General features: G+C 39.8%; 4 protein-coding genes and 1 long non-coding RNA gene across 8 annotated transcripts; 2 read left to right on the plus strand and 3 right to left on the minus strand.

Moving 5' to 3' along the window:
- Window positions 1-1,320: 1,320 nt before the first annotated feature.
- LOC120737203 (butyrophilin subfamily 1 member A1-like) lies at window positions 1,321-3,259 on the plus strand. The gene is made up of 5 exons (XM_040037778.1): window positions 1,321-1,426; window positions 1,602-1,940; window positions 2,178-2,459; window positions 2,574-2,687; window positions 3,039-3,259. The coding sequence occupies exons 1-5, from the start codon at window positions 1,336-1,338 to the stop codon at window positions 3,257-3,259; spliced, it is 1,047 nt and encodes a 348-aa protein (XP_039893712.1). The 5' UTR covers window positions 1,321-1,335.
- Window positions 3,260-4,498: 1,239 nt separating this feature from the next.
- Window positions 4,499-10,651, plus strand: LOC120737230 (butyrophilin subfamily 1 member A1-like). The gene is made up of 5 exons (XM_040037816.1): window positions 4,499-4,741; window positions 7,145-7,237; window positions 8,530-8,811; window positions 8,927-9,040; window positions 9,543-10,651. The coding sequence occupies exons 2-5, from the start codon at window positions 7,159-7,161 to the stop codon at window positions 9,767-9,769; spliced, it is 702 nt and encodes a 233-aa protein (XP_039893750.1). The 5' UTR covers window positions 4,499-4,741; window positions 7,145-7,158; the 3' UTR covers window positions 9,770-10,651.
- A 3,090-nt stretch (window positions 10,652-13,741) lies between these two features.
- Window positions 13,742-17,275, minus strand: LOC120737237 (myelin-oligodendrocyte glycoprotein-like). 3 transcript variants are annotated; one of them, XR_005696704.1, is made up of 6 exons: window positions 17,035-17,273; window positions 15,382-15,759; window positions 15,208-15,300; window positions 15,019-15,111; window positions 14,699-14,936; window positions 13,742-14,042 (listed from the first exon to the last, which is right to left on the minus strand). XR_005696704.1 is itself a non-coding variant. In XM_040037839.1 (5 exons), coding segments are annotated over exons 1-5 (663 nt in total). In that variant the 5' UTR covers window positions 17,135-17,275; the 3' UTR covers window positions 13,742-14,934. The 3 variants fall into 3 exon arrangements, 2 of the variants coding, with proteins under 2 accessions (XP_039893773.1, XP_039893763.1); XM_040037839.1 differs by having other exon boundaries at window positions 13,742-14,936; window positions 15,019-15,108; window positions 17,035-17,275; XM_040037829.1 differs by having other exon boundaries at window positions 13,742-14,936.
- A 1,627-nt stretch (window positions 17,276-18,902) lies between these two features.
- Window positions 18,903-21,678, minus strand: LOC120737252. 2 transcript variants are annotated; one of them, XR_005696706.1, is made up of 3 exons: window positions 21,635-21,678; window positions 21,431-21,538; window positions 18,903-21,351 (listed from the first exon to the last, which is right to left on the minus strand). It is a non-coding gene; the product is annotated as an uncharacterized LOC120737252 (long non-coding RNA). The 2 variants fall into 2 exon arrangements; XR_005696705.1 differs by having other exon boundaries at window positions 21,431-21,541; window positions 21,635-21,674.
- Window positions 21,679-21,741: 63 nt separating this feature from the next.
- LOC120737211 (putative selection and upkeep of intraepithelial T-cells protein 1 homolog) lies at window positions 21,742-22,278 on the minus strand. Its single transcript, XM_040037791.1, has 2 exons — window positions 21,857-22,278; window positions 21,742-21,772 (listed from the first exon to the last, which is right to left on the minus strand). Exons 1-2 carry the CDS (start codon window positions 22,132-22,134, stop codon window positions 21,742-21,744), a joined length of 309 nt encoding a protein of 102 aa, XP_039893725.1. The 5' UTR covers window positions 22,135-22,278.
- Window positions 22,279-23,002: the final 724 nt, after the last annotated feature.

Raw genomic sequence — 23,002 nt, forward strand, 5'->3', positions numbered from 1 at the left:
GTGTGTAAATACTCGAAATGCGGTTTTAGTGTCAGGGTTATGGTTATAGTAAGCAGCTAGGGAAAGCGTTATGTCAATTAGATGTCCCCACAAAAATATGAAAACACAACTTTCTGTGTGTGTGGCTATGCGTGTGTGTTAAATACAATGATATAAAAAGAGAACAAATCTCTGAGTTCATAACTTTGTAATGATTAATGATTCAGGAACCTTTGTACAAATGTATGAGTCAATCCAGGCTTGAGCAGCAAAACCTATAATTGTTCAAAGTCCAACAACAATACTTAGAAGAAGCAGGAGACACATAGGCTGCTATTCCAGTGCTTTGAAAAACATTTGTTCGAGGTAGGATTTCTTATTTTCTGTATCGTCACATCCCTGCCACAGACCAACAATAATAATAATAATCGGCTGTTCCTTCTTGTTTTATCAGAGAATCAGTTTCAGTGTGACAGAAAGTGGTTTGAGCATTTCGCTCAAGATCACATTCATGAATTTCCACTGTTGTCTAATGCCACTTAGCTTGAGTGAGTAAACACCCACCACTAGAGTCTGTATGAAGTCAGTGAGTGTTGGGAAAGAGACTCCAGTTTTTACCAGGTTTTGAATTTCGCACCATTTTGTAGAATTGGATTAGTCTGTACCATTTTGTGTGTGTCCACATTGTTAGACTTTGTTGAAGAGTTGTTGACTCTCCTTCTGAGGAGTTACTAGAAAACTGCAGTGAGAGACAGTTGTTGCTCAGTATTGCTCTGTTAGACCCAAACAGACAAAAGAAAATCTGAAAAGCATCAAAACTTACAAAAATCTGAACGATCTCATTTAACCAAATGAGTGTAAATAAGCCAATCCTCCAATCCAAGCAGCCATGAAAACCCAGAAGTACATGTAGAGGCGTAGGAGCCGTCACCTGTACTTTCTGATATTTTAAAGGGTTTAGAAAAAGCTACGTTACAAAACACATTGTTGTCTTGGTTTCTTTGACAGAGAAAATAGTAACAGGAAGCTTGCTTTTCTTTTTAATTTTCACAGTAATGACCAATGCTCTTCAGGAGCTCAGTCTGATCTTCACACACACCCTCAGCTTTCTCTGCTGCTGTGGGAACAGGAAGCAGGTGAAGAAGAGCACCAGAGAGGAAATCTGTACAGAAAGTCTTTGAACAAAGAAGAAATTCTTTCCAGTGTCTCTAAAAGTGTTTCCTTCAGGTATTTTTTTTCTAATTTGAGCTTTCATATTTAAGACTGTAATGTTTAATGTTTCAAAGGATTGTGCTGTTGCTTCCTGTAAGACAGAGATAAAGAGCATTTGTTTTTGTTCATTTTCAGAGGTGAATCATGGCTCTTTATCAGATTTCTGGACTTTTTACACTTCGACTCTCATCCTTCATTAATGCTGCCGTGTCTCTAACTCTTCTCTTCTGCAGAGGTAAGTTTCGAGGCATAAAACACAATTACAGGCTGAAAAAACATGTTTATCTTCAGATAATGAAAGAGTCGAGCCCTGGTCATGTACACAGAGACTCTTTACACAATAAAAAACACAATCAGCCTTTCATATGAATCCTACAGCAGTAAATCAAATCTGATGTGTTTCTTTGCAGGTTATTCTCAGGAAGCTCCAACAAAGCAAATAGTGGCTCTGCTGGGTGATGATGTTGTTTTACCCTGCTTCCTGAAAACTCCCGTGGACTCTTCACACCTGCAGCTCGAGTGGACAAGAACTGACCTGACACCAGGATTTATCTACATGTGGGAGAAAAAGAAAGAAAATGTGGAGTTGAAAGAGCCGTCGTACGCTGGAAGAACCTCACTGTCCTTTGATAAACTGAAGCATGGAGACGTCTCACTGACTCTCTTCAAAGTACAGCTGTCTGATCAAGGACCGTACAGATGTTTCATTCCACAGCTGGGTCAAAGGTCATATGTTCATCTTATTGTTGGTAAGATTATTTTATTTAACTTTATTATGACTAATTCCTACTGTCAAAGTTTATTAGCACAAAAGAATCTTTTAAAATTTTTCTGGAATATGTGACATTATTTGTCTTTTCCAGTGTAAATAAATAATTCAAAGTAACGATATTGATAATCTCACACACAGTTAGTAGATATCCAAATGTTCTCTTGTAACATGTGTGCAGCAGATTACTGTGATTTCTCTCGTCTCCCTTCATCAGGGTCAGCATCTACACCCGTCATGAAGGTGATGTCAAATGTCAGCAGCAGGTTGGTGTTACAGTGTGAGTCCGCAGGCTGGTATCCAGAGCCTGAGCTGCTGTGGTTGGACGGTGAGGGAAACCTCCTCTCTGCTGGACCTACAGAGACCCTCAGAGGTCCTGATGACCTCTATACTGTCAGCAGCAGAGTGACTGTGGAGAAGAGACACAGCAACAACATCACCTGCAGAGTCCAACAGAGGAACACCAACCAGAGCAGAGAGACACACATACATGTTCCAGGTAATAATGACTCACATTCACAAACTATTTCATGATTTCACCCTCATCATGTGCAGTTTGAACCAAATCAGAACTAGTTTTACAAAAATAACTTGTATTTCTTTATCTTTTAAGGCTCTGCTGTCAGGAAGGAACCATCGGCCACTTTCATCATCGTGGTAGTTGGCCTGCTGTGGATTTGTACCGTTGTCACTGTCGTGTGGAATTTCATACCATCAAAAAAACCTGGTGCGTCACACGTTTGTTTCCCGTCTCATTAATAATCAGACAATGTTTTTTGACACTGCGGATTTATGATACTCAGCTGAAATAACTAAGCAGAGTGTCACCTTTGGTCCACTCTATAAAAGTCTTTGATAACAACCAAACACATTCAATTCAATTTTATTTATACAGCACCAAATCACAACAACAGTCACCTCAAGGTGCTTTATATTGTAAAGTAGACCCTACAATAATACATAGAGAAAAACACAACAGTCATATGACCCCTATGAGCAAATGCTTTGGTGACAGTGGGGAGGAAAAACTCCCTTTTAATAGGAAGAATCCTCCTTATTTTGTCATTTCTGTGTGCAGACCCCAAAGAGACTGAAACTGAGAAGAAAACGACAAAACAAAAATGCACCAGAGCTCCTGCTGACAACACTGAGATCATAGCAATAAAAGCAGTGCCGCCATCAGAACAGCTGGAAGACGACACATCTGCTGCTGAGGAGATCAAAGAAGACGAGAAGGAAAAGAAACAGAAGAAACAGAAGTACAGAATAAGTGGTTCAAAGAAAAAAGCTCAAATTTGACGACCGTTTGTCTTAAAAACAGAACTTTAGCTCTCATGCTGCATCCAATGTTTCGAGGAGCTGACGTCATAACATGCATGACGTGAGACACAGAAGACTCCAAACATGTTTGACACTCTGTTTCTGTGCTCACCGTCACTTCATCATCACATCACGGAAAACATCAAACTTGTGATGTGTTCAGGAGTTTTCATCTATGAGGGAACTGCAGTGACGTCACAGAAAAAACTAAAAACCCTGCAGTTTGTTTCGCAGCACTTCCAGACTCACACACTGCATTGTGTGGTAAAGGCTTTACCCACTGGAGGGAACCACAGATCTGACTGTTGTGATAAAGCAGAGTGCACGTCAGCCTGTGGGTCACTTTTAAAGAGGAAGTTCAGAAATGTAAAATGAGTCATGTGACCTTCCTTATGCGTTTGTTTCTTTGAGTCTGTCAGCTACCTCCGCATTATCTGGAGGATGTTAGGAAGTTAATGATTGTTGCGACTCAACAGACGGACGTGCTTTCAGCTTTTCTAGTGTGTTATTTTCCTCATGTGTGTCATTGCCTTCAGTTTACATCCATGTTTATCGACCATCCAGTTTCATGTTGTGCTTTGTGCTGCACAACTGATGAAGTTCAGAATCACATTTATTTAAGTTTGTGCACAAACCAGTGTCACAGCTTATAACTGGGGTGTGAGGGGTCGGCAGCAAGCTTCCACTTTCCACTGCAGAAAGACTTCAGATTGTTTGGAAGTGACCTTACAACCTTTCTCAGAGTGAAGAGCAACAGCCTGGATTTGATTAGATTCATGTAGTGTCTTTGAAAAGTGTACAACATAATGAAATGAAGTTTAGCATCTAATCCAAAGTGTAAACTATGTGTGTAGATGTATTTGTATATACAATACACACACACACACACACCAATTACAAGATGTACAGTATTTGCATGCAATATTAAAATACGCGGTGTGTATGATGTCCATGTGTACAGGGCTTTAGTTTTGCAGTTTTACTTTCAGTTCAGCAGAATGTTCAGCTGGATCTGAAACTCTGGTGTGATTACAGCGAGGGCGATCAGAGTGTGACGCTCGCTGGGTCACTCTCACAGGTAACAGACTCACAGTGTAAGACAGAGACGGCGATCACTGGATTTAATGGTTTTATTATCAGACACAAAACACACTGATCAGTAAGTGTATCATCTGTGAGATTTGTGACCTGCAGCAGTCTCTGTTAATAACGCTTCACAGTTTGTGTAATCTGAAGCCAGACTGTGCAGTTAAGACAAGTAAAAACTTGTTTCATTCAGAATCTGATGCCAACTTACCAGAGCATCCAGTTTGACCACAGCAGAGCCCAAAGACGATGACGTGCTGCCTTTCTGCTGGTTTTTTATCTCTGCTGAGCTCCAGCAAACTCTCATAACGACTTTATAACGACCGATTTACTGTAAAACTCAGGACAACAGGAGTTACAGTCTGCACCACTGCGGTAAGCCTTTTTTAATATATAATAATGTATCTGTGTGTCTGTGTAAGCGTGTGTCTCTGTTTCGCTGTAGAGTTCCTGGTGAGTGTGATGGTGCACGTCCAGCTTTAGCAGACCGATGAACAGGTGAACACAGCGGACATGTTTCAGCATTAGCAGCATCATAAACAAACATGTTCTAAAAACGATATTTAAAGATGAATTATGGTCTTAACAACAAATTTTCTCTTATAAAGTCAGACTTTCTGTCCACATTACTTTGATTTTTACTAGAAGTAATTTGTCAAAAAGACACAAAACACAGAACTGTTTCTTTTTCCAGATATTTTTCTTTTATTAGCGCTCTGAATAACACACAAACCCACCCTATAAAACCACCCTGTTGCTTTACAGAGCGTCCTGGGGTGGAGTCAGATTCCCACGCTTACGTTGTTATTTTTGCTCGTCTTGGTTCAAATTCAGCAACTCAACTGTTTCCACTGATTGAAGGTGGATCAGGTTTGTTTATCTGACCTAAAATCATGCAAAGAAATCACGTTATACAGAGTACACACTTGCCTGTGTCGGACTGTGACATCATTGTTAACACGAGCCACGATCCATGATCCGAGCTCATGAGGTTGTCAACTCTAAATATGCACATCTTACATTTACATTTGTTAAAGTTACACTTACACTCTGTGGTCTCGTTTCATGTTGTGTCAGTGTGATATTGTGGTAACACCTAAGTGGACATTAAATGTTTCCATATGTAGGCTTACTGATACAAGATGCAAACCGGTGTCCCTCTGTGCTCATGTGCAATATGAGCACAGACTCTTTTACATTTGTTTGTTTTTTATTATCATTATTAATGTGAGATTAATCAGCTCTGTCTGTTTGATATTCCACCGTTCACAGGTTTCAAGATGCATCGTCTTCAAACTTTGCAACAATAAACTAGGCCTTCAGGGTCATGAGTAGCTAGGCTGGCTAAACATTTAAACCTTGACCTTTATTGTTCTTGCACCCAAAGTCAAAGTTAACCTTGGAAAATTATTTCAAGAAACCACCTTGAGTAATATATCATATGAAAAGGCATGGAGAGAGCCATACGACACACTTTTTATTTTTTCAATTTGATGCCCTACAACGTCCCAGTGACACCATAACAGGCTGATGTCTGCCTTTCAGGGGGGTTTGCACTCTCTGGGTGGAGGTCTGTGATGAAAACAGAAGCATTAGGGCAAGTGGTGAAAGACAGATGCTAATGTGTTCTATGGCAAAGAATAAAAGCATGAAAGATGTGTGTCTAATTTAATTTGATTCATTTATTAATTAATTTAAGCAGTCGCCTCAACGCACTTTATATTGTGAGGTAAAGACTCTACAATAATACAGAGAAACCCCAGCGATCCACTATGAGCAAGCACTTGGTGACAGGGAGAAGAAGAAAACCTGTTGTAGAAGCAGACTCAGGGAGGGACGACCAAACATATATGACATATTTTAGTCATATTTCGATGACTAAAGAAAGACATAAAATATGTTCTCATCAGTCCATGTTGAACTTCATTTTGAACTTATATTCATATGAAGTTAAGTTCATATTGAATCAAAAATAAAACAGGGTTTGTGCATCATGTAACCTCTGAGACTGTGGGGTTTCAGGCCCAGTGTTGATGTCTAAGCAAGGATCTGAAACCTTTCCGTTGCTGGAAACATGTCACAGTTCTGATTATAATCTTTACAGACAGTTTCTGCACACAGCCGAGCTTTTTCATTTCTGTGGCTGATGTGCTTTTGTTGGCTTTTCAAGTGAAGATCTTCAGCCTCCGTTCTGCGGCAGATTGCAGTTCAGTGTTGAGAGAGAGGAATGAAAATTAACACCTAAGTGGACAAGTTCAAGTATCTCAACGTTCTATTTATAGCACTGCAGTGAGGGTGGATTGACAGACTGGTGCAGCATCTGCAGAGATGTGGCCTGAGAGAAAACTGTAAGCTGTTGGTTTACTGGTCGGTCAACATTCCTAACCTCACCGAGGAGTGACATTTCAGAAACAAACAACTTTAAAATGTGTTTGAGCGCTCACTTAGAGAAAGTTCAGACACGTGTTGTTGTGTTTACTTCAATCATTTTATTTGAACTGACAAAACAATTTCCCAAATCTCTGATGAATAATTTTGATCATATCTTTTCATTAAATGCAGTAATGATGATCTTTTGAATGACCTTTATTTTGTTTTGTTTTTTATAAAGACTGAACATCACTCATTAAAAAATAGAAAACAAATTTAGAATAGACGTAAAAGGGAAGGTTTTTTTCTAGAAATAACTATATTACCGAATCAGTTTCACAATATCAGACTGTTAGCATTCTTCACTGAGAGCTGAAGAGAGTAAAAGCCTTTTGTTTTGACTTTCAGATAAGAAGTGAAGGATGTCTCTTCAGGAGATCTTCTGGAGACCGTCAGCTGTCACTGCTGTTTTGGTGCTTCTAACACTTCTCTTCTGCAGAGGTAAACCTCTGATGTTCCTGTACACTATCTCAGACACTTGGTTGTGCTTGCATTGTGCCCATTCCCAGCTTGTACCTTACCTCATGTTGCTATGTGTCAGATAGTCTCTGGGACACCTTGGGGCAGCCTGTAGCTCTGGTCCTGTTGGCTGTGGTAGAGTCTTAGCTCTATGGATCTGATCTTAGGGCCTCTTCTTGTGCTGCCATGATCAGAACCTCTGTACAGTCCTGTAAGGTGGTCTTTTCCAACCACTGGTAGGATTTCTTGATACCAGCCATTTCCTCAATCGGTCGATGGTACATCCCATGCAGGTGTTTGGTCGTCCATGACAGTTTCTGTCCTGTTCCTCCTCATTGTCCTCTTCAGCTAGCTGATGGAGTCTTGAAGCAGCTGATCTCAGGGGGGCTTTTTCCTGATGTATTCATGGATTGTTCGTGTTTAATCCTGGATTGTGGTTCTGCCACATGAATTCTCACCATTTCTCTGTTGCTCATAGAGCATCAGGATGCTGGACTTTGGGTGGAATCCTGCACGCATAATAATCTGTATCTGTCTTTAAATCAGTCACATCTTCTCATGTGATGATTTTGTTACTGCAGCTGAGTATCTTATGACTGTTATGAAATAGTATGTATAAAACATGTCAGGTCCTGATGCTGTCCAGCTCTTCATTCTGGAGACTCATTGTTAGTTGTCTGCATTTCTGATGTTGACTGACTCTCTGTGGTCTACTCTTAGGTCCACCACCCACTTGCTGTTAGTGTTGTGTGATGTGCCCTTCTCCCAGATGTTCTTGCAGGCCTTGTTCTAGTCTTCTCTTGAAGCTGAGAGTACACCTTGGACTAATATTTGGAGAGCAGCCTATTTACTCTCCAGGCCTCTGCTTCTCTGGCATATCTCTTCAGCCTCAAACGAGTGAACAGACCTGTGAGCAGTTGTTTGGCACTTTTTAGAATCTCAGTCATGAACATCTTGCTCTTCATCATATTCATCCAGGACCCGTCTTATAAAGCTCTACGGAGTAGAGAAGTTTCAATGTGTGAGACAAAAACTGGCTTTTTTTGCATATGAACCCTAAAAGACCAGTTCTGCTGGAGGCGTAACACAAGGTAACAGTGGTAATATTTTTATTTTAAAAAATGTATTTTAGTAATTATAGAAGCATCTAGAGACATCAAACTCTTTTTTTACTGTGAAGAAAGAGGTGAAATTAAAGAAAAAGCTTTGAAAAAGGTCTATCCAATTACCCTGCATGCAATGGCTCAGTGGTTTCTCTCATCTCCCTTCCTCAGGGTCAGCATCTACACCCGTCATAAAGGTGATGTCAAATGTCAGCAGCAGGGTGGTGTTACAGTGTGAGTCTGCAGGCTGGTATCCAGAGCCTGAGCTGCTGTGGTTGGACGGTGAGGGAAACCTCCTCTCTGCTGGACCTACAGAGACCCTCAGAGGTCCTGATGACCTCTATACTGTCAGCAGCAGAGTGACTGTGGAGAAGAGACACAGCAACAACATCACCTGCAGAGTCCAACAGAGGAACACCAACCAGAGCAGAGAGACACACATACATGTTCCAGGTATGACTCACATTCAGAAACAAACTATTTCATGATTTCACCCTCATCATGTGCAGTTTGAACCAAATCAGAGCTAGTTTTACAGGAATATTCTTCTATTTCTTTATCTTTTAAGGCTCTGCTGTCAGGAAGGAACCATCGGCCACTTTCATCATCGTGATCGTTGGCCTGCTATATGTTGGTGCTGTTATCGCTTTCGTTTGGAATTTCATGCTACCAAAAAAACCTGGTGCGTCACACGTTTGTTTCCCTTCTCTATGTTTTCTGGAGTATGAAAGGCTGAATTTCTGAGACTAAACTGAGCACAGTGTCAGCTTTGTTTCCCTTTATAGGAGTCTGAATATGTTCGTTCATGGACAGTAATGCTGCTCTGGACTTTGGAAATTAACAAGTGATCATTTCAGCATTATCTTACCTGAATGAATATTTTATTCTCACACTGCTCAGTTTCCAGTTGATGATTGCTCAGTATTTTTACACTGTGGTGCAGGGATGAATGTAACATTACAGGATCTTAACCAGCAGGAGGGACCAGAGGGAGTGTCAGTGGGGTTGAACAGGAATATAAATCAACAAACACATGATAATTGCTCTGACTAATGCGTACTATTATTTTAATGTTCCCACACAGTTACAGGTATTTTATGGTCACATAAAAATTTCAAGAGGAAAGCTGTATTCAAACACACAAACACATGTATATGTATGACACTTTTCCTTTCTGTGTTTAGACACCAAGGTGAATGAAACTGAGCTGAAAACAATGAAACAAAAAGGCAGCAGAGCTCCTGCTGACGACACCGAGACCAAAGAAATAAAAGAAGAGCCGCCATCAGAACAGCTGGAAGACGACACATCTGCTGTTGACATGAGTGAGGTGATCAAAGAGGGTGAGGAAAACCAGGAAACAGAGACTCAGAGTACAGCACAGTCAGCCTTAACCAGCAGTGAAAACTAAAGAACAAGAAGCTCTCTGAGAGCACAAACCTCAGGCAGCTCATTGACTGTGCAGTGCTTACTTTTAAGCAAGAATAGTGTATTTTTATATAACATTACACTGGAGTAGGATAATAAGTATGTGTAAATAAATGGACATTAATGACTTGAACTTATTATGTAATATTGCACTGCATTATATTTATAACTAACATTTATTTATAACTAACTCATTCATTCCCCTGACAATACTTTAAAGATTTAACACATTTTGGGGTCAACGTGAAAGAAAGACAGATGTGAAATGTAAAAGTGAGGTCAGAGGTCAAATGTGACATCAAATCACATCAGCAGTTAACTTCCAGTTAGGTTAACACATTACATTGTGTGTTCCCACTAGAGGGAGCTACATAGCAATCTGCTGCTATTACTCCAGGATAAAGCAGGTTGTGTTTACAGCACAGCAAAGAGCCAGAGGACATACAAAGATGTTCAGAAATATAAAATGTGGAGCTTCCTGTTGATGTGACCTTCCTCTTGTGCATTTGGTTTTGTGGTTCTTCTTTGAGCGTCGACTGTATCTCTGTCAAAGCTGATGGATGGTTAGAGGGTCGTGATTGTTGATTTGTTGATGCCAACACAATCAGATGATCCCAAAGACACCAGTGTGTGTTTTTAAATGAATCAGTGTGGAGTAAAGTTCCTTTACTGTTTAATGGTACAGTGTGCCACACATGTTTTCATCTGTTTTCTCTAATGTGTGTCATTGCCTCCTGTTTAAAGCCACATTTATGGGCCATCCAGGCACTATGTGTTTGTTTTTGTGTTGCACAGGAGTGTGTTGTTTCTCTTGGTTTTGTAAATGATTTCTGTTTTTGTAAATAAAGTTTCTAAGTTACTCCCTCATCCTGCCTCCACAGTCGAGCTGTGACAGTATTTATGTCTGACTAAATACACCCACTGAACAGAGAGTACATACGCTGTCCATTCTGAGGGTTACATAACAGGACATACAAAAAATAAAAAAGCTCTTATTTTTTTTTTATATAAAACCTCAAATAAACAAAAGCACATATTATGCCTTGTTGTTGTTTATTTAATAGAAAATAAGTCAAACTACAGAAGCAGTAGTGCAAAAAACTGAGCACAGACTCTTATTCAGTACCACACATAGTAGGATTAACTTGATGTAATAGTTTTGGTATGATTTTATGGGTCATCTTTACATCCTGACATGCAAGTATTTGTTCATGCACAGCTCTCTGAAGGTCCCACAACAGTATTTGAGTCAGGCTGAGGCTTGGACTGACCGGCTCATTGCTGCACTTTGGTTCTTTTCACTTTCAGTGGTGTAGATTTGCTGCTGTGCTTGGGATCACTTTCCTTGATGATCCAGTTTCAGCCAAGCTTTAATATAATACTTTGGTGTACAGAGAAGTTGATGTTGAACTCAATAGCTGTGAGGTGGATGAATCATCACGCCTCCAACACCGGGCTGTCAGCTGTAACGAAGCATGAAGTGAGCTTTGTAAATGTTGTCCTGGTAAGTTTATGGGCTCAGTCTCTCATTTAACCCCTTAGCAGTCCTACAAATTTTGCCTAAAAGGGTTAGGAGTCGGACGTACCGTGGGCGGTACGTCCGACTGCTAAGGGTCAAACTAAATGAAACATGGAGTCAGTTTTTAAAGCCCTAAAGAACAGGGTCAGAGATTAAATTTGATCCACTGTGACAGAAAGTTTTGTATTTATAGCAACCCATGAAAACATCACAGGCTGTGTCTCACACTAAACACAGTCTTTACTGAATACACACTGCAGAATCAGGTTGTATGGGAAAAGCACCACTCTCTGGGTAATGATAGTTTATAGCAGATATAAGCTGTAATTCTTAGTAATCATACAAGGTTTTTCTACAGAGGCCTGTGGGAAGAGACATTTGCTGCAAGCAAGGAAGCAGAATCGACTCCACATGGAAGCAGTTGCTACAGTACTGTTCAAAAGTTCTGAGTCACCCTTCATTTTTTTATATTTTGGAGGAAAGTAAGAAATTTGGGCCACTTTTATTTCCTTTAAGTAGTTTCACGAATTGTTCTCCGGGCTTTTTGAAGGATATTTTCCTTGGGGGAGGCCAATCCATGACTAATAGTCAATTGTCAGCACCAGTCAGATGATTTCCAGGTGGTCTAACATTGTGGATACAAATCTGATGGTAATTCTCTGTCTCCAACACCACCGGCTGAAATGCAGTTTCAAACCATGGTAGAGCCTCCACCGTGTTTCACAGATAACTGCAGACACTCCTCCATGCATATTGACAATGATTTAAACCAAACATTTCAAGTTTGGTGTCATCACTCCACAAGATGTATTGAATCTGTTTTTGTCCAGTTGTCCAGTAGTTTGTCATGCTTCAGCCTGTTTCCCTACCTAATGGCTTCTTGACAGCCACCTTTCCACTGAGACCATATCTGATGAGGGCTTCAGGAAACAGTAGCTGGATCAACAGACAGTTGCATCTCAGGTCCTATTTCAGCTCAGTCTGCTGTAGATATTTTTTTAGGCCTGCCACTACTTCTTTCATCCTCCACTTAGCCAGTTTCTTCCAACTCGGCTGGGTGTGGAGTGTTTCCTTTTTAGGCATAAACTGCACAACCCACCTACACATGCCAAGTTTTAGGCTAATAGTCCCTTTGAGACTCACCCTGTTTGTACAAAAATATTATTTTATGTCTGTAAAACTGACTAATCAAGGTTTTGTAATGAAAGAAAACATTAGTTTAGAACAGAAACAACACAGACATGTTGTCTCTTGACTCTGGGGAGGACCTGGGAGGAGTGGAGGCTGCTGGTCCTTTCAGACTTTCTGACTTGGCTCTGTCATGCTCTTTTTTTTTTCTCCTTATTTTCCCTTCCCCTCCCTTAGCCTTGATCTCCTCCTTGCTTTGTGCGGACCTGTGTGGTACAGTCCTGAGGTCCTGCCTGAGGCCCTGAGATGTCCTCACAGCACAGTTTATCACTCTGAGTGCTCTTGTCTATGCTGGATAAATGTTTGGTTCCTCAGTCTCATCATGCTGCATTTTTCTAGCCTTTTAGGGTTGTGGGCATTATCAATTTCATGTATGAAAGATACACAACAGAACAGAAATACAAAGAACACAAACAACTTTAATTTGGAACAACAGCAGAAAGAGTCAGCTCTGAGATTAAACAGGAACATTCTTTGAAATAAATTAAACAGCACAAATAATAATTAAATAATAATATAATACTTTTTTTGCCTAAGTTTCACAGAAGGCAGCAGAAATAAACAGCACAAACAACAAACAGCATAAATATGGAGCTGCACTGTCTACATGTTGGCGGATCCAGAACATCAAATGAATATCTGCAGTTTCAAGTTTCAGTTCATGGCCGTTCACACCCTAAAGGGTGGGTCTGAGGGTAACCATGAATAAAAGGAGTAGTGAGACCAAGTTTGATTTAGATCCATGGTCACTGAGCTATTTTTAATTAAAATTTTAATTCCAATGTATAATCTATTAATAGAGTCTCCATAAATTATGTTTTTGGTACTTCAGAGGTCTTTGGTGTCCTTCCAGTCTTCAATGTCTCCAACATGTTTTTCGACTCAGTTTCTACTTCAGTCCTTCCACATGATGTGTGACTGAACTGTTCCCACTGAAAATGTCTTTCCAAGGCTGTGGGTTGGAAATATCCAGTAAACTGTGACCAATAAACCAGCATGTTCATTTCAGTTCAACACAGTGAAAACCATGAAGGACTTTCCCACTTAACCTCCTAAGACCCGAACTCTTCCACAGCATGCATTTTTAATTTCTCTTTGATATTTGGGCTGATTGGGACCCGATGAATGTAAAAACAAAGAATTACCAGATTTTTTCTTTACCTGATTTTTGTTTCTAAGAAAAATGAGAGCCACATACGAGCATATTTATTTAAAATTTCAATAGAACAGTAGCAGTATAATGTCCTCGTAAGTGAATATCAGGCCCTTGTAAAGAAAAATTGAGTATTTTGTTCAAAATAACCCAAAATGTGATGTTCACATATGTGGACGCCAGGTCCTAGATTAAATTTGTCCACTGGAGGTCATTCAGAAGCCTCACTGAAAGATTCAAGGTGACCTTGACCAGCAAGATGTACAATTTAAATAAATGAGAACATTAAACCTGACAGTAATAAATAATGCTCTTTATCCTGCTAAGTGTTGATCTCCAGACTGAACTTCAGGTCTCTAATGAAGTCCAAGCAGTCCTCCAGTGTTTGACAGAGAGCTACAAGTGAAAAAAGAAAGTACAAAGAGGGTGAAAGAGATGGACCAAAGAACAAAACTGCAACGACATGATAGAATAACATTCAAACTAGCCTCTAGTCTCTCATCCAGATCACCACACCCTGAACCCACTGCTCCACCCCTCCCCTGCAGCTGAGCCACAAACCACACCACAACTACAAAGAGGTGAAGCTTGGACATCTCTGCTGGCACATCCTCCTTTGAGCCTTTGAACTCAAAAGTTAAAAGTTGCAATAAATATTCAACTAGTGTACAATTATAGAGGATGAACACATCCATAGAAATTGAAACTGTTTTTGTAGCTGGCTATGAAGACGTGGATTTCTGCTGGCTTTTAACATGACAGTCTGTGAGGGCTGACTTGAGTAGATGAACTGCAGTTTGGGGCATTTTCACCCCTGCTTGGCATTAGCTCAGTGTACATGTTGGTTTTTAAACAATCATTAGGGTTAGATCGAAATAATGTTGCTGACAAGGAATGGAAAAGAATTTAACCATTGGTTTTTGACTGGCTACTTCACTGGATCTGAATCCAATTTAAAGAATAACTACATGTGGCTTGTTTCATATATTTACTGTTTAGATATCCAGATTTCCCATGCTGTGTTTTTTCTGATACAACACTTGAGTCTTCACCTGAGGTCGAAGTTTAAATCAGACTCCGTTTATAGAAGTGACCTTATGATGGGCCTCAGTGCTGCTGGGCCAAGTGTCTTCCTGTGGCTGCTGGTTTGAACCTCCAACCTGACTATCAGGATCCAGCAGAGCCAGAAAAGGTAAATCTCCAATGCTCTCAGGTCCATTAACACCAACCCTCCTTTGAACTCCTGGAATTGTTATGGTTGGTTTGGGTCACTTCGTCGCCTTGATGCTTCTGTTGAAAGAAGTTGAATAATAAGTCAGTCTAATGGCAGAAGAAGCAACAACATGTTTGTGTTTGTTTGTTTCTGATATACATTTTATTTGACGGCGAGAGAAATACGCAGTCACAGCCACAACCGACACAAAGGCAGCAACTACGACAACCAGAAAGACCCTGGACCGACCTGCTGATATATAAAAAAGAAAAAAATGAACAAGGTCACCACACAAAACATCTCACCCAAACAAAAACAATGCAGAGAAAATGTGGGTTGTTATCTCACTATTTCTTGGAGACATCTCACGAGGATCTGGAGTTTGGAAGTTTCTAGGATACACCGGACTCTCTGTCGTAGAGGTCTTAGCGTACTTTGGATCTAAAATATAGTCATGATCTGTTCACATGAAGGTTTGGAAATGAGTTGAAAACAAAAACGTACCAAAACAAATCTTCTCACCGACTAAAAGTTCAACAACAGCAGACTTGACTCTGCTCTGCAGCTTGGGGATGAAACATCTGTATCTGCCGTTGTCTTCCTCCGACACGTTCAGGATCTTCAGTGAAATGTTCCCGTGTTTCATGTCGTCCATGAACAGCTTCGTCCTCCTGAAATACGAGGCCATCTTCATGTCGGGGACCTCCTGCCTGTCCCTGTACAGGTGAACGTACTCCACTCGGCTCAGCCGGTCCGACGGGTCAGGCTTCAGGTCGGGTTTGGACCACTCCACCGTCAGACCCTGGACATCGAACATGGGCTCCAGGTGACACGGCAGGATGACATCATCACCTGGCGCGGCGATGATTGGAAGATTTGAACCGATCACCAGAACATCACCTGGAAATATGGAAAATTAAACGTCTTGAACTCCACAGACCCCTGTAGAGTTACACACTGACGATATAAACGCTAACAACAGTTGGCTCTGCCACTTTATTGTGTAAAGTGAAAACTCTACAGTGATCCGGAGAAATCAAAAGAACCTCGAGGAAAAAGCACTTGGTAATAAAAAAAAAGAACTTTATTTTAACAGGAAGATTTCTCTGACAGAACCAGACTCAGGGAGGTGCAGCCTCATAAAGAGCATAAAGATTTCTACTGAATTATGTTTAACTGTGTCATGGTCACCTTTTTGTTTTTACCACTGAACAGCTCATGTTAGCATCCTGACATGAGCAAGACTGGACTGGACTGCCTTCGTTAATGTGTGATTTTAACCTCAGCAAATAACCTGTTATTAAAGGAGTCTGTGCAGTAAATACAGACACTCTGTGATGTTACTCATTCATTTAACTCTTTTAAATAACAGCTGTCAACTGTGACTGAAGACACAGTGTCAGCTGTTAAATGACTGTGTAGAAAAGTAGTTTGCGGTTCCAGCCTCGTCAACTTTTATTTTAAACTGAAGACAGCTGCTGCCTCTGGGAGAAATATAAACTTCACACTTAAACTGTTGAGTCATGTTGAGCCTAAATGATGTGACACTGAAATATTGAAGAAAATAAGTCACACATATCTCTGAGACCAGCCAACAAACTGAACGAGTATCTTTGAGCAGCTACAGATTCATCTGAGATGAGACACGTGCACATTCATCTTAGTCAGTATTTTTTGAAACTTTTAGCTCTGCTTGAATGTGTGAGGGGGGTTTTCTTGGTTTCTTCAGATTCAATACTTGGAGTCCTTTATAAATGTACATGTTCTAAAGCTAAACTTTCTTTCTAAAAAGACAATTACTTACTTTTGTGCTTTTATGACTTTTGTATGTTTTAAATGTTGCTATTAAGCTGGAAAGAAGGTCTCTATCACAGATAGCTGTAAATTTCTTAGATATCAGGACACAAAGACACGACACATTTTCAGATAATCATCGGTTTTTAATCTTTGATTGTTTGAAGTTTATTGACATTAAACCTCCATAAAAAAAACCAAACTTGACAGAAAAACTTTGCTCATCATGAATGCAGAAGTTACCTGTCATCACCTTCAGTGACGCACAGTAAGAAGTAGTGGCTCTACTGAATCTGGCAATCTGGCCCAAACAGCTATTATGTTATGACATCTTTCTTAAAGTTATTTGTTGTGCAACGTTTAATTAAGATCATTATTTACCTTGAACAGGAGTCCTGACGATGAAAGCCGAGCACAGGATTAAAGTCCAGAGTGGAAAAGGGAAAAAAGAGTCCTCAAAGTGCGATTTGTAGACACACATGATGAGAGCAAGCTCAGACAGTCTGTGGCTGAGAGAAGCAAATCTTCTTCTTCTTCTTCCTCTGTACAGCTGCAGTCAGGTCTGCCTCCTACTTGCTGAATAAACGATGCAGCCCCTCCTTACCGCTCATGTGAACATCCAGGCTGTGAATGGGAGGTTTCAATCACAGTGTTCATGCCGTAAATCTTTTAGCTGTCACAGTCTGACTCTTCCTCATTTTATAACTTGAGTGGCTTTTAATTAGTCTCGTGTTTCTAAAATCGTGTGTTTAGTTGGGTTTGATTTTTATTTGGGATTAAAAGAATCTTCAGCTTCTTACTGATTGAATAATTAGAAACCTTCAGATATATCAGTATAAAGGAATGTTCAGGGCCAGCTGTAGACACGATAACTGGCGCCTGATATCCGTCATGGCCACCTCGTAGCTCAGGGCCTGCAAAACAAGCTTCGCCCCACAAGATTTAACTGGATAGAAAGATGAACATTCTCATATAAAACTCTGTGAAGTGCCAGGAGGCTTACTCTCTTTTGGGAAGCCGACCACAGCTCCAGGCTAGATCCAAGCTAAATTTGAGCTTGAATTTATGAAATTGAATTCTTACTGTTCCATTGAACTAATATATGAGTCACATTATGACTGAGGGAGATTTATTTTATTTTATTTATTTATTTAGGACAGTGCATGTTAATGAACATAAATGTAAAAAAAAAAAATTACATGAATGTAAACATACCAGATTATAGCCAAGGGCTAATTTCCATCTGTTGTCCTTAAGCATAAAAAAATAGACATAATAATTCATAAAAATTCATCATTCATTCATAATAAAAACTCCATCACCAAACTTACACATACACACCATTCTGTTCCCAAATAAAACATTAAAACTATACAACTTATACATGATCACACACTTGATTTGTCCATAACCAGTTTTAACCTTTGCCTTAAACAAATTGAGTGTCGAGCATTCTCTAATGGGTTGAGGAAGACTGTTCCACAGATGGCCACCCTGGACAGAAAGGACGTTCTGCCCAAATGCTGTCCGTCTGTGGGGTATAAACAAGTCTCCTCGGATTGTAGCTCGAGTGGTCCTGTCTGAGCTTTCTTTATGCCTAATGAACTGCTTTAGTGGTGGTGGAGCAAGGGAGTGTAAGACTTTATATATTAAACTCACTCTTTTAAGTTTCACTAAGTTATTGAAGTTGAGTGTAAAACACTGAGTTCATTATTTTCTCAATTCAGTTCAGTTCAATGTTTTTATATAGCACCAAATCACAACAACAGTCGCCTGAAGGTGCTAAACATTATCAGCTAAAGATCTTAAATAATGAGTCATGTGGAAATAAAAAACCCACGTAGAAAACAAGAAACTATTCTTCCCAGACTGTCTCGCCCAAGCATTATCCTCCCTCGCACATTTTCTCATCCAAGTTTAGTAAATTATAATGCATGGGAAAAAACAGGAGTTGTGTCACTCTTATGAGTAATCATATTTACTGTAAGTCTTATTAGTAATATGAGTGTTTTCACCATAGAGGCTGTGAGGGCAAGCAGGGAGGGTCACAGATTGTCTTTAAACTGCATGCAAAGCGAGGAAAACTAGCTCGCCACAGAGCGAGAAACTGTACAGGACTGTAAATACCAAAAACAATGGCCTTAAGATGATGGTTCTGCTTCAAATGGTGTAAAAAAGCATGTGTGAGACCAATGATTTTAAAATAGATATTCACAGAGAATTGAATATGAGTACACACACACAGTCACTGTATTCATATAAAAAATAACTTTATTTAAATCCATCTGAGAATGAACTTTATATAAAATCTTCAAAACTGTGAACAGTCCCAGTATCCATCTGTACACAACAGAACAGATGCACAAAGAACACAAAGACACACAAGTTTAATTCAGTGCAGCAGCAGTGGCTCTTTCAGTCTGTGAAACACATAAGACAACAGTGGTAATGAAATATGACCAGTTTGATGAGGCGTGCAACACTTTTAATTAGAACTGGAACATTTGTACAAAGTTTCTACACAAAAGCAAAAAAAAATGAAAGTCAAGCCTTAACAACAATGAGCTGAAATAAATGTAAGGTGCAGTTAATAAAGTGCTAAAGCAGGGAACGAAAAACACAAATTAAAGTAAGCAAAAATAATAAAAGGCAGATAAAGGCCTTTTTTTGTAAATATTCACCTACCCAGCAAACATTTTGATGTTGAATAACTTGTTTTTTGTTTGTTTTGTTTTTTTATCCTGGTTAAAAAAATGTTCCAAACTTAAATTTGAACTAAGTTGTAGACATTACAGACATCATTTTGATCTACTCTTTAACATCGCCTAGATCAAGGGAGTGAAACATAAGGCCCAGGGTCCAGAATCGGCCCAACAAAGACTCCATTCTGACCTGTTCCAGTCTGTTCCTTAAGATCAAAGTTAGCTGTATGTGGCCCTCGATCTAAAATGCACATCCGTGGCCTGGATATTGTTGCTTTCTACGATAAGAAATTTTGTGTCCTAAAATTGTGTTCTACTCTTTCTTAATCAATTATAACAAAACAAAATATACAAAAAAAATAAAATTGGTCCAATGAAGCCTAAACCATGAATTGAACACACAAACTTCTGAGCCTGTTTCTGATGCTACTCGGTTGACTGACTGATTGACAATACTTGTGACAGGCTGACATGTTTTTAAAAAAAAAAAAACTGAATTCGTTGACTGAAACAATCGTACTATGGTCAGTTTTGACCTGAGAGAGGCTCTCAGGATGTTTGCTGGGTATGTTTGAGCTTATAATGCAGAGCGCAGGTATATGGAGCTACATTGTGACTCTTAATACAAAATAACCGCTATAAACTATAAAAGCAGCAATAAACAACAACCAGCACAAACAACATCTTGGTGCCCTGCCTGCAGGCATTTGGTGTTCAGGGAGTGGTTATAAGATTAGTCAGTGAAGGATCTGTCTGAGGTCATCAGTTAAAGAGGAATGAAATAACAGCTAGGCATTAGTCTCTCAGTCATCGTTAATTTTGAAAGTAAATTTTGATGTAGTTTTAGTCATTTCCAGTAAGCAGCTAAATCTTTGAGTCTAAAGTTGACTGTCTAACATATAAAATGCTGCTTGTGTGAGAGTTGCCCCACACGGTTCACAAAGCGTCTGCTTTTCCTTGGCATCAACGTGTCCACATGTCTGCTCTACTCTTCTATAAGCGCTGATATTTTGTTGCATTTCCATGAGAAACAAGGAGAATGGGAGCTAGCCGTGTCTTTTACCAGAGGTAGTTCAAATGTACATGACGAAAATTATTGGTTAACGAAATCATCACTGATAACGGCAACAAAAATTTTGTGTCAGCTTAGGAAATGCATTGACTCTGTCGTAGAGATCTGCCCACCAGCTAATTTCAAGCTAAATTAGATAAATTAGTTTAAAAACATAAAGTCTCATGTGAAAATCAGTTACATGATGTCATCCAGGAAAGCCTTTGTAAGTAAACACTTTCTCTACATCAGTGTCACGATAACCAACCTGTTTTGATTCAGACTTGCAATAAACTGATTTGGTAAACATGAAGAAACAAAAAGTCCTGAATGTGGTTTCCAAACTTTATGGTTACATCAAATCCTGTTGATGTTTTACAATCTTCTGCATCTCCAAGATCCACACTAATAGAAAAATCTTTTTCCAACACACTGAGCTGGAAATGTCCAATAAAACTTTCTAAATAAAGCAGCAAATCGATTTCAGGGAGGACTTCCTCTTTTAATTTGTCCATCACTAGTAGCTTTTAGGAAGAATTACTTTGTCCTTAACCAGTAAGGTGTAAAACTTTAATAAGTTAGAATTTTAAGTCTTTCAAGTTAATACAAATCCATCAAAATAAATATGATCTTCATCCTTCTACATCTTGAGGCAAAGGAGGTTTTCTTCAGTCTTGCATTAAAGGGTCTAGGAAGTCCTTAAATCCTTAAATGTACTTTTTCTTTGAAAATGAGCTCGATAAATAAAATCCACTGCCTTTATGATGACCTCAGTGCTGCTTGGCCCGAGTGTCTCCCAGTGGCTTCTGGTTTAAATTTTCCACTTGACTGTGAAGATCCAGAAAAGATAAATCTTAAATGGTCTCAGCTCCATTAACACCAACGTTAGCAAGGCACCTGGAATAGTTATACTTGGCTTTGGGTCGTTTTGCCTTCTGAAAGCTTCTGTTGAAAGAAATTGAATAATGAGTCAGTCTAACAGGAAGCAACCAACATGTTTGTGTTTTATTTGTTTCTTACTTACATTTAATTTCTGGATGAAGGCAGCGAGAGAAACATGCAGAAAAAGCGATGACAACCAGAACCGACATGAAGGTGATGACAACGGCGACCACAGAGACCCTGGATCGACCTGCTGACGTAGACGAGAAAAAAAAAAGGTTACCACAAATGGACAAAAAAAATGTCACCCAAACACAAGTGACACAGAGAAAATTTGACTTCTCACCGTTTGCTGGAGTCGCGTCCTGAGGATCTGGAGTTTGAAGTGCATGGCGTCTCCGTCGTGGAGTGTTTAGCAAAATTTTGGATCTAAAAAGACCATAAACACTAGAGTTATAATAGCTGATAAAATGAGACTGAAAGTCTGGAAATGAGTTATAAAATAATACAACAAAGCATGATTCCAAGTCTGAAAGGTTCAGTTTGTATTGAACAAATGTTAGCTGACCGAACTATAAGTTCAACGATTGCAGACTTGACTCGGCTCTGCAGCTTGGGGATGAAACATCTGTATCTGCCGTTGTCTTCCTCCGACACGTTCAGGATCTTCAGTGAAATGTTCCCGTGTTTCATGTCGTCCATGAACAGCTCCGTCCTCCTGAAGTACGAGGCCATCTTCATGTCGGGGACCTCCTGCCTGTCCCTGTACAGGTGAACGTACTTCACTCGGCTCAGCCGGTCCGACGGGTCGGGCTTCAGGTCGGGTTTGGACCACTCCACCGTCATACCCTGGACATTGAATGTGGGCTCCAGGTGACACGGCAGGATGACATCATCACCCGGAGCAGCAATGATTGGAAGATTTGACCCAATCACCAGAACCTCACCTGGAAATATGGAAAATTAAACCTCCCGAATTCCCACAGACCCCTGTAGAGTTACAACCGTGAAGACCTGAAGATCATTAACAGCCCCGTGAGTCTTTGTGCTGTTACCGCAGAAGTGTTTCTGGGACCAAATTAAACGAAACAACTACTCCTCAGTATATTTGGTAAAAAGAACTGTTTAATCCTTCAGTTTAAATGAAGTAGTGACATATCTGTGAAGGTTTTCAGCCATCCAGATTATCGTAGTCTCAAGCCCTTGCGTTAAAGGCTGCCAGAATTATTTTTTCCCGTTTTATGTTCATGCGGATGCTTTAACTCTTATTTGAAACACCTGGAACATCCTACTCACACTGTGGCACTTTGGCTCTTAATAAACCATGTTGGTAGGGTGGCTCAGCGACTCACAGGACCACCTCGAAGCTGAAATACCTGCGACTTCCTGTCAGTATTTAGACCTGGAGAAGACCTCTTCGAAGAACCAAAACCATTCCTACGGTCTTCAACTCAAGCGTTTATGTAAGGAACGTTTGGATTCGGGGGAATAAACAAAGTCATGTCCTTTTTGTTATGTAATATGCAATTTGGTTTTTTTTAAATATGTGATTTTTTTTTTTTATAAAGAGAGAATGCTGATTTCTGTTGGACTGAAATATCTCATCGTCTTGGTTGGATTACCATCTAATATTTATGTCCCACCCCAAGGATGAACTGTTGCCTGTAACTTTGTAATGAGATTAAATGTGTCAGGCTCAGCTTTGTGTCTTTTA

Source organism: Simochromis diagramma, unplaced genomic scaffold, assembly GCF_900408965.1.
Source record: "Simochromis diagramma unplaced genomic scaffold, fSimDia1.1 OVJJ01000233.1, whole genome shotgun sequence".
Lineage (NCBI taxonomy): Eukaryota > Metazoa > Chordata > Actinopteri > Cichliformes > Cichlidae > Simochromis > Simochromis diagramma.

Bases quoted from the DNA above. Each gene is read 5' to 3' on its own strand.
- LOC120737211 (XM_040037791.1), bottom strand. From the start codon at position 22,134: ATGACGGTGGAGTGGTCCAAACCCGACCTGAAGCCCGACCCGTCGGAC. The intron at 21,773-21,856 runs GTCAGCTAACAT...ACTCATTTCCAG, and splicing joins ATCGTTGAACTTATAGTTCG to ACTTTCAGTCTCATTTTATC.
- LOC120737203 (XM_040037778.1), top strand. From the start codon at position 1,336: ATGGCTCTTTATCAGATTTCTGGACTTTTTACACTTCGACTCTCATCC. The intron at 1,427-1,601 runs GTAAGTTTCGAG...GTTTCTTTGCAG, and splicing joins AACTCTTCTCTTCTGCAGAG to GTTATTCTCAGGAAGCTCCA. The intron at 2,460-2,573 runs GTAATAATGACT...TTATCTTTTAAG, and splicing joins GACACACATACATGTTCCAG to GCTCTGCTGTCAGGAAGGAA.
- LOC120737237 (XM_040037829.1), bottom strand. From the start codon at position 17,134: ATGTGTGTCTACAAATCGCACTTTGAGGACTCTTTTTTCCCTTTTCCA. The intron at 15,301-15,381 runs GTGAGAAGATTT...ACTATATTTTAG, and splicing joins TGTTGTTGAACTTTTAGTCG to ATCCAAAGTACGCTAAGACC. The intron at 15,112-15,207 runs GTGAGATAACAA...TTTATATATCAG, and splicing joins TGAGATGTCTCCAAGAAATA to CAGGTCGGTCCAGGGTCTTT.
- LOC120737230 (XM_040037816.1), top strand. From the start codon at position 7,159: ATGTCTCTTCAGGAGATCTTCTGGAGACCGTCAGCTGTCACTGCTGTT. The intron at 7,238-8,529 runs GTAAACCTCTGA...TCCCTTCCTCAG, and splicing joins AACACTTCTCTTCTGCAGAG to GGTCAGCATCTACACCCGTC. The intron at 8,812-8,926 runs GTATGACTCACA...TTATCTTTTAAG, and splicing joins GACACACATACATGTTCCAG to GCTCTGCTGTCAGGAAGGAA.